The sequence below is a fragment of the Lissotriton helveticus genome, chromosome 5_1, assembly GCF_964261635.1.
Source record: "Lissotriton helveticus chromosome 5_1, aLisHel1.1, whole genome shotgun sequence".
In the NCBI taxonomy this organism is placed as follows: domain Eukaryota; kingdom Metazoa; phylum Chordata; class Amphibia; order Caudata; family Salamandridae; genus Lissotriton; species Lissotriton helveticus.
In genome coordinates, this window is record NC_136065.1 from 127,889,006 (window position 1) to 127,903,061 (window position 14,056).

General features: G+C 49.1%; 1 protein-coding gene across 2 annotated transcripts in view; it reads left to right on the plus strand.

Annotated features, from left to right (window-relative positions):
- RAB14 (RAB14, member RAS oncogene family) overlaps positions 1 to 14,056 on the plus strand; it is a 187,658-nt gene that overhangs the window by 104,606 nt on the left and 68,996 nt on the right. For both annotated transcript variants that reach the window (XM_078641872.1, XM_078641871.1), the window contains one exon: positions 13,577 to 13,635. In XM_078641872.1, the coding sequence (XP_078497998.1) occupies positions 13,584 to 13,635 (52 nt within the window). In that variant the 5' untranslated portion in view covers positions 13,577 to 13,583. The remainder of the gene's footprint in view (positions 1 to 13,576; positions 13,636 to 14,056) is intronic.

Genomic DNA, 14,056 nt, shown 5'->3' on the forward strand with positions numbered 1-14,056 from the left:
TTTTTTTATATATATACGTAGGGGTGGGGGCTGCCCAAAAATGCGTCTTTCTGCCCCCCCTCACACCAGGAGGCAGATGGGGGCAGTAGCCCCTGATCTTCCACCCGGGGGAGGCAGAGATCCCACTAGGCACCAGCGATTATGCTGGCTTTTTTATACGTAGTGTTGGGGGCTGCCTAAAATGGGCATCCCAATGTCGTTCTCCCCCCCCTCCCCCCCCCCCCCAAAAAAAAAAAATAGCCAGTCTTTCTGCCCCCCTTGGGGGCATATCTGGGCAATTGCCCCCGATTTCCCCTCCTCCCCAGGGTGACGGAAAGCCCACTAGGCACTGGCTGTTTTTTTGGGAATGTGCCTACCTGTGGAGTTTCGGTCCTAGCGCAGCTGGCACCCAAAGAAACCTACCAAATCTATACATTTTTTAAAACTAGACACCCTAGGGAATCCAGGATGTGGTGGCGTTTGTGGCTCTCATTAGGTTTTGTTACACAGAATCCCTTGCAAATCTCAAACTTTGTAAAAAAAAAAAGAAAAAGAAAACACATTTTCCTATCGTTTCTGTGATGGAAAGTTTTGGAATCTGCGTAGATCCACAAAATTCCACTCGCCCCGCATTACCCAAAGTCTTCTGATAAAAATGGTACCTCACTTGTGTGGGTAGGCCTAGTGCTCGCGACAGGAAACGGCGCAAACTGCAACTTGGACACACCACTTGTTCACAGTGAAAACTGACCCTTTTTTTTTGCAAAGTGCCTAGCTGTAGACTTTGAACCCTAGCTCTGCCGGCACCTAGGGAAACCCAGCAAAGCTATACATTTGTGAAAAGTAGACACCCAGGAAATCCAGGATGGGGTGACTTGTCTGTCTTTCACCAAGTTCTCTTATCCAGAATCCCTTGCAAACCTCAAATCTTGTAAAAAAAAAAACACATTTTCTTCACATTTGTTTGAAGGAAAGTTCTGGAATCTGCTTGGATCCACAAAATTCCAACCACCCCGCATTTCCCATAGTCTTCTGATAAAAACGATACCTCACTGGTGTGGCTGGGTCAAGCACCAGTGACAGGCAAGGGCCCAAAACGTATTGTGGAGACATCAAAATTATCTATCCCAAAACGACCTGCTTTTGCAAGGGGGCGGGGGGCACCTGGGTTTTTGGCACCGGGCCAGCATCCATCTAGGGAATACTACCAAACCCACACATTTCTGAAAACTAGACACCCTGAAGAGTTCAAGGGGGCATGGCTTGCGTGGATCCCCCAACGTTTTCCTACCAACATTTCCTGTTGCAGCCACTATGCCTACCCATACAAGTGAGGTACCATTTTTATCGGGAGACCTGGGGAAACGCTAAGTGGTAGGAAATTTCTCCGCCCGGTGATCCTACAACTTTCCCACACAGAAAATTGAGAAAAATTAGATTTTTTTCTGCAAAATTTGAGGTTTGCAGGTGATTCTGGGTAGGGAAACCGAGGATCCCCGCGAGCCCTACCTTCCAGGACTCCCCCGGGTCTATAGTTTTCAGAAATGTGTGTTTGGTAGGTTTCCCTTGATGGCTGCCAAGCCCACGACCAAAACTCATGTGACCTCACTTGTGTGGGTAGGCATAGTGGCTGCAACAGAAAATGGCCCAAATTGTGCTGTGGAGACTTCAAAATTACCTATCACAAAACTACCGGGGGAGGGTGGTAGGAGCTGATTTTTTGGCCCCGGGCTTGCGGCATCTAGGGAAACCTACTAAACCCACACATTTCCAAAAACTATACACAAGCAATCAATCGGGTCATTTGTAGTGCGCGCTACTCACCCGAGAGGGTCTCAAGGCGCTGGAGATGGGGGGGCGGGGTTACTGCTGCTCGAAGAGCCAGGTCTTGAGGCGTTTCCTGAAGGCGAGATGGTCCTGGGTAGTTCTGAGGCGTGTGGGGAGGGAGTTCCACGTTTTGGCCGCCAAGTAGGAGAAAGATCTTCTTCTGGCGGTGGTTCTGCGGTTCCGTGGGACGGTGGCGAGGGCGAGGCTGGCTGAGCGGAGTTGACGGGCGGGCCTGTAGAACGAGAGGCGGCTGTTGAGGTATTTGGGCCCCTGTTGTGGAGTGCTTTGTGTGCGTGGGTGAGGAGCCTGAAGGTGATCCTCTTGTTGATGGGGAGCCAGTGCAGGTGTTTCAGGTGGGCGGATATGTGACTGTGGCGAGGAATGTCGAGGATGAGGCGCGCGGAGGCGTTCGGAATGCGTTGTAGTAGTTTCTGAAGTTTGGCGGTAGTTCCTGCGTATAGGGTGTTTGCGTAGTCCAGTCGACTTGTGACGAAGGCATGGGTGACCGTCTTTCTGGTTTCGGCGGGGATCCACCGGAAGATCTTACGGAGCATGCGTAGGATGTTGAAGCATGATGACGAGACGGCGTTGACTTGCTTGGTCATCGTGAGGAGGGGGTCCAAGATGAACCCGAGGTTGCGTGCGTGGTCCGAGGGGGTCGGTGCGGTGCCCAGCGCCGTGGGCCACCAGGAGTCGTCCCAGGCTGAAGGGGTTTGTCCGAGGATGAGGACCTCCGTCTTGTCGGAGTTCAGTTTAAGGCGGCTAAGCTTCATCCATTCCGCGACGTCTTTTATGCCTTCCTGAAGGTTGATTTTGGCCGTGGCTGGGTCTTTGGTGAGGGAGAGTATCAGTTGGGTGTCGTCGGCGTAGGAGATGATGTTGATTTTGTGTTTGCGTGCGATGGCGGCGAGGCGGCTCATGTAGCTATTGAAGAGGGTTGAGCTGAGCGACGAACCTTGGGGTACACCACAGATCTCTGTGAATTCTGAGCGGAAGGGAGGGAGACGGACTCTCTGGGTTCTGTCTGAGAGGAACAAGATGACCCAGTCCAGGGCTTTTCCAAGGATTCCAGTGGTGCAGAGGCGGGTTATTAGGGTGCGGTGGCACACGGTATCGAAGGCTGCCGAGAGGTCCAGGAGGATGAGGGCGGTTGTTTCTTCGACGTCCATCAGGGTCCTGATGTCGTCGGTGACTGCGATGAGGGCGGTTTCTGTGCTGTGGTTGGCTCGAAATCCAGACTGGCATGGGTCGAGCGAGTTGTTAGCCTCGAGGAAAGCGGTCAGCTGTTTGTTGACAGTCTTCTCGATGACCTTGGCCGGGAAGGAAAGAAGAGAGATGGGGCGAAAGTTCTTCAGGTCATTGGGGTCTGCCGTGGGTTTTTTCAGGAGGGCGTTGATTTCTGCGTGTTTCCAGCTCTCGGGGAAGGTGGCTGATGCGAACGAGCTGTTGATGATGTTCCGGAGATGGGGAGCGATGATGGTATCGGCTTTGTTGAAGATGTGATGGGGGCAAGGGTCCGAGTGGGAGCCGGAGTGGATGGACTTCATGATGCTTATGGTCTCTTCGGAGCTGATAGAGGTCCAGGAGTTTAGGGTAGTGGTGGGGGCTTCTGGTTCGGTGGTAGGAGGCGGGGGTTGGGGTCCGAAGCTGTCGTGTAGATCTGCGATCTTTCGGTGGAAGAACGAGGCGAGGGAGTTGCAGAGTTCTTGTGTAGGCCTGATGTCGTTGGAGCTGGCGCTGGGGTTGCAAAGCTCTTTAACGATGTTGAAGAGTTCCTTGCTGTTGTGGTTGTGGTGGTTGTTGTCTAGTTGCTCTTTGAACGATGTTCTTTTGGTGGAGCGATGTCCTTTTGGTGGAGCGGATCAGCCGGTGGTGTTCACGGGTGGCGATCTTGAGGGCTGACATGTTTTCTGTGGTTGGTTCGTTGCGCCAGGTTTTTTTGAGGGTACAGCAGGCTTTCTTAGATTCTTTGAGGGCGTCCGTGAACCATGGGGTTTTCCTGTTGCTGGTCCCGCCTGGGGGGGTCTTAATCGGTGCGAGGTTGTCTGCACAGTTGGTGATCCAGTGTGAGAGGTTGAGGGCTGCGTTGTTGACGTCGGTGATGTTGGCTGGTGGGTTCTGGTTCAGTGTTGAAAGGAGCTGGTCTGTGGTGATTTTTCTCCAGCATCTGCGGAGGATTTGTTGAGTGTGATGGTGGTGAGTGTCCCGTTTGAAGGTGAAGTGGACGCATCTGTGGTCGGTCCAGTGTAGTCCGGAAGAGTGGCTGAAGGAGACGTGGTTGCTGGTGGAGAAGATGGGGTCGAGTGTGTGGCCAGCGATGTGGGTGGGGGTGCTCACCAGTTGTTTGAGTCCGAGGTTGGCGAGCAGGGTGGTGGTGGTGGTGTTGTTGTTTTTCTCCAGGTGGAAGTTCAGGTCCCGATGAGGATGTATTCTGGTGAGGCTAGGGCGTGCGGGCTGATGAAGTCGGCGATGGTTTCACTGAATTGTGTGCGTGGGCCTGGGGGTCTGTAGATGAGTGTTCCTCCGAGGGTGGTCTTGGGGTCGGTGTGAATTTGGAAGTGTACGCGTTCGGCGGCGAGGGGTGTGTCTTCGGTGGTGGTCGTGATGTTGATGGTATTCCTGTGTTCCTGTAGATGATGGCATTGGACCCTGGGGAGTCCAATGAGATATAGCGTGTGGATCCCCTTTTCCATACATTTTTGCGTGGGATCACCATGCCGGCACAAATGGCCTACTACCTAGCATTCCCCTTGTTCTCCTGAGTAAAGTTATACCTACATTGTGTGGGTGGATCAAAGGCCTGTTATGAGACAAAAACATGGGGATTAAAGGTATAGCACCGCGAGTTCTAAGCGCTACATTAAAAAAAAAAACGTTTTTAGCTGACTGCATTGGACAGCCACGCAACTGAGGTAGCATTTTACTCAGGAGATCAAGGGGAACGCTAGGTGGTAGGACATTTGTGCAGGCACAGTAATCCCACACACAAATTCTGGGTAAGGAAACGTTTGGGGATCCATGCAAGTCATACCTCATTAGACTCCCAGGGTATCTAGTTTTCAGAAATGTATTGGTGTGGTAGGTTTTCCTAGATGGCTGCAAACCCGGGGCCAAAAAAAACAGGTGCCCCCTCCCCTCAAAACCAGGTAGTTTTGTGATGTGCGATTTTGAAGTCTCCACAGTATGATTTGGGCCTTTTGCCTGCTGCAGCCACTATGCCTGCCCACACAAGTGAGGTATCATTTTTATCTCGAGACGTGAGGGAATGCTAGGTAGTACGAAATTTGTCTCAGGCCAGTGATCCCACAACATTCCCACACAGAAAAGTGCGGGCATTTTTATTTCTTTCACCAAAATTGGAGGTTTGCAGGTAATTATGGGTAGGGAAACGTTAGGGGATCCACGCAAGCCATTCCTCCCTGGACTCCACGGGGTGTCTAGTTTTCAGAAATGTGTGGGTTTGGTAGGTTTCCGTAGATGGCAGCTGGGCCCGGTGCCAAAAACCCAGGTGCCCCCCCCATGCAAAAGCAGGTTGTTTTGTGATAGGTCATTTTGATGTCTCCAAAATACGTTTTGGGCCCTTGCCTTTCGTGGGTACTTGACCCGCCCACACAAGTGAGGCATCATTAATATCGGAAGACTTTGGGAAATGCGGGGTTGGTGGAATTGTGTGGATCCACGCCGATTCTAGAACTTTCCATCAGAGAAATGTGAGGAAAATGTGTGGTTTTGGGGGGACAAAGTTTGAGGGTTGGAAGGAATTCTGGGTAAGAGAACCTGGTCAGAGCCACACAAGTCGCCCCATCCTGTATTCCCCTGGGTGTCTAGTTTTCAGAAATGTTTAGGTTTCCCTCGGTGCCAGCAGAGCCAGGATTCAAAATTTACAGCTAGATAGTTTGCAAAAAAGTGTCAGTTTTCACTGTAAAAATGTGGTATCTACGCTGCGTTTTGTGCAGTTTCCTGTCGCAGGCACTAGGCCTACAAAGTCTACAACCTTGTCTTCAGCAATAACCCTAACAAAGCAGGGCAGCCTACTTTTCCACTACACAGGGTGGGCATGGAGACGAGCCCCACTAGGGAAGCCCTAGACCTAACTGGGTGTACTTAGGGCCCCAACCACTGCGTCTTCAATTGTGGATCTCCTTGGTGATGCTGCAGCTGGCCCGCGGGCTACTCCCACGATGCAGGGAGCACAGGGGATCATTCAGGTGTGGCTCCGTGGAGCTCCTAGAGTAGTCCTGGATAAGGGCACACAGTCGGACAGGAACTGTTTAGACATACATCTAGCTCCAACTTTGGGCAATACCAGTGGCCCTCCAGTGGTCCGCACCCCAATCGTACCCCCACGGACCAGCAGTGAGTGACCAACTGCTCCCGTTGTGAATTATGGCACGCAGTCGGGATAGTATCTCCCGAGTTGCATTAACCAGACCACAGCATGGGAGCGGTACTAGAGGTCCTTCAATCAGCTGCAATTCTTTTGAACGCTCATCGACCAGCAGAGGGCAACCCTCAGTCCATTGTGGTTACCTAGAGCTCACCACCCAGCCTGCAAAAGTAGCTTAAGGGCGTGATCGTTCGGAGCTGGTCATCATGTACCGTTACCACCCCATAGGCCTCTTGTATTCGCTCAATAGAGGAAATCTGATTGTTTAGTCACATTTCTGCATTGAATCATCTAACTTCAGGCCTTGCTTGGGTGAGATTCTAATCCCAATCTTAAACTCAAGCGGTGAAATTACCACCTCGATATGGACGAGAGAGGCCCACAGAGAACCGTTGTGGGCGGAAAAAGCCTCCTTGGCAGAATGGGAGATAGAACTGCATAAACCCTCACCAGTGAAATATCCATATGTTGTTAGTCTCACCCAAGACAAACAACCACAAGTGTACCGAAGGGCACAACAGGAGGAAAACGTGGCTGGGACATGGATAAGGTTGAGGGATCAAGCACCCTATCATTCTCATGCTCACATAACCAGTGGGAGGTACACTGAAACACCAAGTGGTACACACAGGAAGTGGGGGAAGCATGCGATTCCTTCAACCAATAGACTGCGCTACTGTTTCTAGCTCCGAGATACACCTTTGAAACCCACCACCAAGACTAAATAGCACAATCTCAGTAGTCTCATGGAGCAGGCAAGCTATGAACTATCTGGAGACAAATGATATTTTATGGCTTTAGGAGACCTGGACTCTTGACCGGACTACCCTGCCAGGTTTCTAGGAGTTCTTTACACCGGCATTCTGTTCAAGTCTTTTTGGGCATTTGTCGGGTGGTGTCTCTATCTTAATTAAGCACTTCAGCAAATTGAAGGCCACTGCACTGGATCTTAGCTTCACAGGAGCTCAAGCCGTTTCTATGACTGGTCTGAAAACCTGATACTGGTTAATTGCTATCTTAACACCCTGCAAAAAAGCCATGATGATGGTGGTAGGAGACTTACTTGATAGTCTTGAGTAACTCCTTTCGGCCCACCCTCGTCAAAAAATTATAAACGTTGGAGACTTTGACATGAGGAGCCTGGGGCACCACCTCACAGCACCACTGGGCTGAAAGTGAGGTCCATCATGCAGGACTTCCTGGCAACCTAAAAATTGATGTCGGCACAATGGAAGACCTAGGCGAAAGGGATTAAACTGCCTTTCCTTCCAGCTTGTAAAGGAATATCGATTACATCTGTCTTTCTGAGCGCCTAGTAGGCCAGTAGGCACATTTTTTAATTGCCGATAGATCAGAAAGTAACCATAATCCACTAAGGTGCACACTGGAATTAACAGCTCAACCAGTGGGCAAGATCAAATGCATTGGCACCTCAAAAGGTGAGGAACGTGTGAACCTTTTGAGAAGGATCGGGTGGAGGCTAGAACATACAGCAACAGCCATTGCTTGGCTAGGCAAACAGGAACTTGCATCAAGTTCGAAACATCCAGAATTAGTGTTTCAGAAGTGGGCCAACTGCATCGAAGAGCTCTTCTGTTAGGAAAGAGCTCCAAGTCAAACTGTTTACAGACTGGCAGGGACAGGCGAACGGAATCCCGGTATTATAAAGCCATCATGTCCACAAGAAGAGCTCTTTGCAAAGTTCAGCGATCCCTTAGGCAAAAGCCCTCTGCAAGTTCAGCAGCGATAGTAAAACTTATGAGATCAACCCACAAAAAACAGTTGCAAAACATTAAAATAAAAAAGAATGGGCTATTATCTTCCAGTTGCTCAAAGCTCAAAACCAGGCATGCTTGAGGGATCACATCAACAAATTAAACAGCAATGTAGTCAGTAAAAATGGTGTTCCAGAAGCAGCCTGGGTAAGGCACATAACTGAGCTATATGTTGATCAACCCTCAGGCTTCCTGTGTAGCAGCCAGCCTGTGGCAACGGATTGCATGCAACATTCTACCTCGGACTCCATAACCGAAGAGACGATAGCCCGACCCCGAACAGAGCTGAACCAGGGCAAGATTTGGATCTTCATCCTGTCGAGACCCAGAGTGTAATTGCTGATTTAACTAACAAAAAGTTGAAGAGAATAATCTGGCACCTGAAAAACTACTGCACGCTAGTCCCTAAAGGCCTCCCTGCGAGCTTATTCATATGTGTCCCAGACAACTGGGCGAATTTGTTAACTGCTGTTTAACCTCTCCTTTCAAGCGACTACGGTCCCTGAAGCCTGGAGAGGGTATATTGTAGGGGGATCGGACAATGGCTTCAAACTATCGTCTGATTGCACTTCTGGATATAGAAGACAAAGCCTGCGCTGGTGTCCTGTTGGAGCAGATCGAGGCCTTGGTGCGAGAACAGGAAGTCTTGCCATTCTTGCAATCTGGCCTTTGGAATTGGGCATCTACCATGGATAATATCATAGCAGTATCCTTCCTGAGACATCAAGCTGCACAAAACAAGTACACCCTTTTCTGCTATTTTTATTACAGTGCAGCTTTTGAGAGGGTTGACCCGACAACCCTAAGTAGAAAACTTGATGCCTGGTGTATACCCCCAATGCTGCTAAGATCAATAACTGCCTTATACTCTAGGACATGGATTAGAGTGAAAACTGGGCTCAGTACGGTAATGCATAAAATCAATACCAATCGAGGGTTAAAGTAGGGCTTCTTTTTGGCCCCACTATTTAATAAACTGTATGCAGCCGATTTAGGGAATCATTGGAGTCTGGTTCCCTGCTTCCTCCCAAGTTGGGAGGCAACAAGTTGTACATAGTTTAATATGCAGATGACATTTTGATTATGGATCACACCAAGACTGATATCTAACGGGCACTGAACGCACTGAATATATTCAACTTGGCCAACCATCGCCAGGTAAATCAAGACAAAATAAAAGTCCCTATATTTGGGAGATACTGGAACAAACCGTGTATCCTGGCCGCTGGGCAGCAAGACAATTCATACATTGTGGAAATATAAGTGCGTGGGGTTCTTTGAAAACAACAACCCAACGGTTCAAACGAGGTCTCTCAAAAAGAAAGGAGCTACCTTTATGGCATTGGCCAACTGAACAGGATACTAAGTAGTGCATCTGCAACCCCCTATACTCAGGGTAATGAACGCAACACTCCTCCCAGGCTTGCAGTATGGCCCGCACACTTATCTAGGTGCACTTGGCTCTGCCTTGGAGCAAATTCTCTGCAGCTCTTACAGAAAAATCTTCCCAAAGCCACATTACGCCGCTAGGGACGAAGATTATAATTTGGTCTCATGAATCAATGTTGACATTTTGTAAATTTGTAAACTTGTAGATTTGTAGAGCGCAAATTGTTGCCCGGAGGCGTCCAAGCGCTAGGATAACCAGGGCCTACTGAGGACAAGGAGGGAAGACAGACAGTTAGTAAGAGGATGCAAACAAAAAGGTCTTTAATTGCTTGCAGAACTCAGTGAGGTTAGGGTTAGCTCCAAGGTGGAGTGGCAGGGTGTTCCAGGTCTTGGACGCGTTGTATGTGAACGTCCTGCCGCCAGATCTGGATCTTTTTATTCTTGGTACCACTGCCAAGAAGGTCTGGCTGGAACGAAGACTTCGGTTTGGGGTGTAATGGGTAACCAGGTCGCGTGTGAAGCTGGGTCCTATGTCCCAGAAGGCTTGATGAGCTATGCATAATGTCTTGAACAAAACTCTCTGCCGGATCGGAAGCCAGTGAAGGCTAATCAGTCCGGCCCTCACTGAGTGTCTGCGGGGGATTTTGAGCAGTAGGCGCGCTGCGCAATTCTGTACAATCTGCAGCCTGCGTAGAGTGTATTCTGGGGCGCCAAGGTAGAGTGCATTATTAAAATCAAGGCGTGATTGAATAAGACCTTGAATGGCTACCTGTTTTGCTTCCATGGGAAGGAGGGGAAATATTTTATGTAGCACCCTCATGATGCCAAAACAGGTGGCTGAAAGTTTAGTGACTTGGACATTGAAAGATAATGAACTGTCCAGCCACACTCCGAGGCTTTTGATATTATTTTTGGGGGTTGGAGGAGGGCCTAGACAGGGGGGCCACAGAGAGGGAGGAAGGGCCAGATCTGATGGGCCTAAGAGCATCAGCTCTGTTTTGTCCCCGTTCAACTTCAGGGATGATGACGACATCCAGTTCCTCACCTCCGCCAGGCATTCTCTAAGCCCGCCAGGCGCAGTTCGATTAGCCTCCTGCGCCAGTGAGACCACTAGCTGCGTGTCGTCCGCATAGGAGATGATCTTAACTCCAAATGGGCGGACGACATCGGCCAGCGGTCTCATATACAGATTGAAATGTGCGGGGCTTAGAGAGGAGCCCTGAGGGACACCGCACTTTAGGGGTCTGCTGGAGGACACGGATTCGCCATCAAAAACCCTAAAGGATCTGTTCTCCAAGAACGATTTAAACCATGCCCAGGCCTTATCCTTGATCCCCACACAGGACCAACGGTTCAGTAAGGTGTCATGGCTGACCGTGTCAAATGCCGCACTTAGATCAAGGAGGATCACTGCCACTGATCCTCCTTGATCCAGGATTTTTCTAGTTTCCTCGGTGACCATGAGGAGGGCGGTCTCAGTCCCGTGTTTTGGTCTGAAGCCCGTCTGAGTGGGATCTAGTATGTGATGATCTTCCAAGAAGTTCACCAACTGTTGGTTGATATATTTTTCAAGTACCTTGCTCACCCATGGGAGCAGGGAGATGGGGCGATAGTTGGCTAAGTCAGACGGGTCCAAATTGGGCTTCTTAATTAATGACCTGACCATGGCTTGCTTCCAGACAGTTGGCACGGTGCTGGAGGAGATGGATGCGTTTAGTACCTCCCTAATGACGGACAGGGTGATCCGGGATGCTGCCATTAAGATGTCAGGAGGGGCAGGGTCGTCCGGCGAGCCTGATTTGATACTGAGAGCTAGTGATTCAAGGGTGGGGAGATTCAATGGGGGAAAATTGGTTAGGCTATGGCGAACGGGGGGAGGGGACAGGGTTGGATTGATGAATGCATTTTTGGGGAAGGAAATGCTGAATAAATCTTGTTTACTTTCTGAAAGAAAAACTCTGCAATATTGTTGCACTGTGTGACAGATTTCTCGACGTGCGGCGCAGGGGGAGGGGTTGTTAACTTTTTAATGATCTGAAAGATCTCTCTGGGTTTAGATTTGGCTTGTAGAATTTTATCGGAAAAGTACGTGGACTGGGCTGCTTTTATTTGGATTTTATACTCGCTAATAGTTTCACGATAGCGGGTTTTGTTGTCTGCTGAGTTATCTAGACGCCAGCGTCTTTCCGCCCTTCTACAAAGGCGCTTCTTGTCCCTAAGAGACTGCGTATACCAAGGGGCAGTTTTAAGGGGCCGCTTTAGTACAGTCTTGCTCATAGGGAGAGTGGTATCAAGGGTATGATTGATCCAGTTGACATAGGCCTGGTTTGCTAGGTCAGGATCCTCCTGTTTCTCGGGTTGTGAGCTGGCAAGTTTAATGGACCAGTTGTCAACCTTGAGGCGCGACCAGGGTCGCCTGAGCCTTGTGGTGGGAGCGGGTGGTGGAGTTTTAGTCGAGGTCCAACTGAAAGGGAACAGAAGGTGGTCTGTCCATGGCAAGGGGAGGCCTGGGTCTACTGAAATGTCAAGACAGTTAGTGAAGATTGGGTCCAGTAAATGGCCTTTGGCATGAGTGGGGGTAGTGACGCGTTGGATGAGTTGTAAGGCTGCTAGATCCTCTAGTAAGGTGGCGGCTGTGTGGTCAGAAGGAGAGTCAAAATGAAGGTTCATGTCACCTAGCACGGTGAAGTTAGAGGAGGTACTAGCTCTATCGGCCACACTAGATGGCAGTGTTTCATGGAACTGCTTCGGGGGGGCGGGCGGTAGATCAGGGTGCCAGAGAAACAGCTATTGGGTGAGAGGTCGAAATTAAAACCAATACTCTCACAATCTGAGATAGTCTCGGAGGTGATTCGGCAGTGGTATTGTTCCTTGTGGATCATAGCCAGGCCTCCTCCTCTCCCTTTAGGTCGGTCTTGCCGTATGATTTGATAGCCAACAGGGAGGGTGTCTACTATCGCGGGATCGGACTCCGTAGCGAGCCAAGTTTCCGTCAGGGGTGAATTCTTCTAACAGCAGGGCCATTTCAGCGCTATGCTTAGGCAGGGAGCGGCAATGTAGTAGGAGCATGTGAAAAACATGTGTGGGCGCCGAGCAAGGTTTAGGTTTGAGCAATACGGAGCAAGTGGGACAGGTTTGCGTCAGGTCTTCGGCTTGAAGAATATGCCGAGTGCAAATGTTAGCGGAGGGCCTTAGTCTATGGAGGGTTGCCGGAGTATAGCATCTGCGCAGTGGTGGCTGGGATGCAGCAGGGGGGGGTGGCCCAGGGCCCGGACTCGGCGCGGACGAGCGCAGACGAGCTTGCCTTATGCGCGCCTTCGGCGCGCAATCGTCGCGCCCGCTGCGCTCGTCCGCTGCGCTTCCGGCACATGCACATGTTTGTAGCAGGGGGCAGTGAAGAGGGCGTGTCCCCGTCCGGTCGAGAGGAATACAGCTGGTGGTAACCGGCGATTTCGCCCTACCCAGCGCTCGTTTTTGCCTGAGAAAGGGTGCCTGCGCACAGTAATCGTGCAGCAGGCAAGGTGAGTGAGTTTTAAAACAATTACAAAATTTCAATTTTAACCATTAAAAACACGGTATTCACTGCTGCTCCCGGCTGTGCCTCAGGAGATATCTGGCTATGGCTATGACAAGGAAGGCTTTGATCAATTGATTAAAGGCCCATTTGAAATTCATATGAGTTGTCCGGCATTCCATGGTTTAACCAAGTAGGGAGTGCCATCACGTCCCTCCAGATAGAAGATCCATCGTACCAAGCAGAGGACGTCCCATCTGCTGCCTGAATAAAAGCAATCAATTAGAAATTAAAGGAGGCATCAAGGGAGCAAGATCTACTATTAGATAACTCGGCAAAGGTATAGACCCTGAATGATACTTACCAGGCTGGAAAGCCACTGCCATATCTTTTGGAAGCCATAAACACACAAACACAGAGACAGATTCTGTATGAGACTTCTAGCGCGTCCAATAAAAGTTTTTAACATGATCTGGTAGATCTCCAGCAATTTAGGACTGGACCTACCTTCAAAAACTGGGTAGTTTGTGGCTGGTCTGTTTTTACATTTCAACTTTCAATAATGTACAGGTTGTCCCTAGTAACAGGACATTTGTATATTGCACTTTGAATATCTAAATGTTTTTATCTGTCTTAATCAAGTTGTATTGTAGGTTGTTTTTATTAACTAAACAACATTTCCTTACTTATTCTTTTTTTGTTTAGTGTCACGATGGCAACTGCACCGTACAATTACTCTTACATCTTTAAATACATCATTATTGGTAAGTGTATTTTGCTTTTTCTGATTGGTATTTGACTTTGATTATCCAAACCTTTAGAAATGGCAGATTTAAAGGAAATTATGCAGCCATTTTCAGATCCTAAATGTTGAATCCTTTCCTTTTATTTTAAAATAACTTAATTGATTATTTATCCGCTGTTTTACTTAGGGAGGTATATAGAAATAAGGGTGATATAATTAAGGTAGACCGTTTGAAAGACTGATGTGAGAAAACAAATGGAGTAAAAGGAAATAGCAAGGGGAATTTGGAGCAAAAGATCTTTAAATAAAGTTTGATAGCACACACAGTGTGCCAGTGCTTTACCATGTCTTATCCGGTGAAAGATTGAAAGTCATACATTGCTATTCTTTTTTTTTTTTTTTTTTGAAAACCTTTATTGTACAGAGAGCTCACAAATACG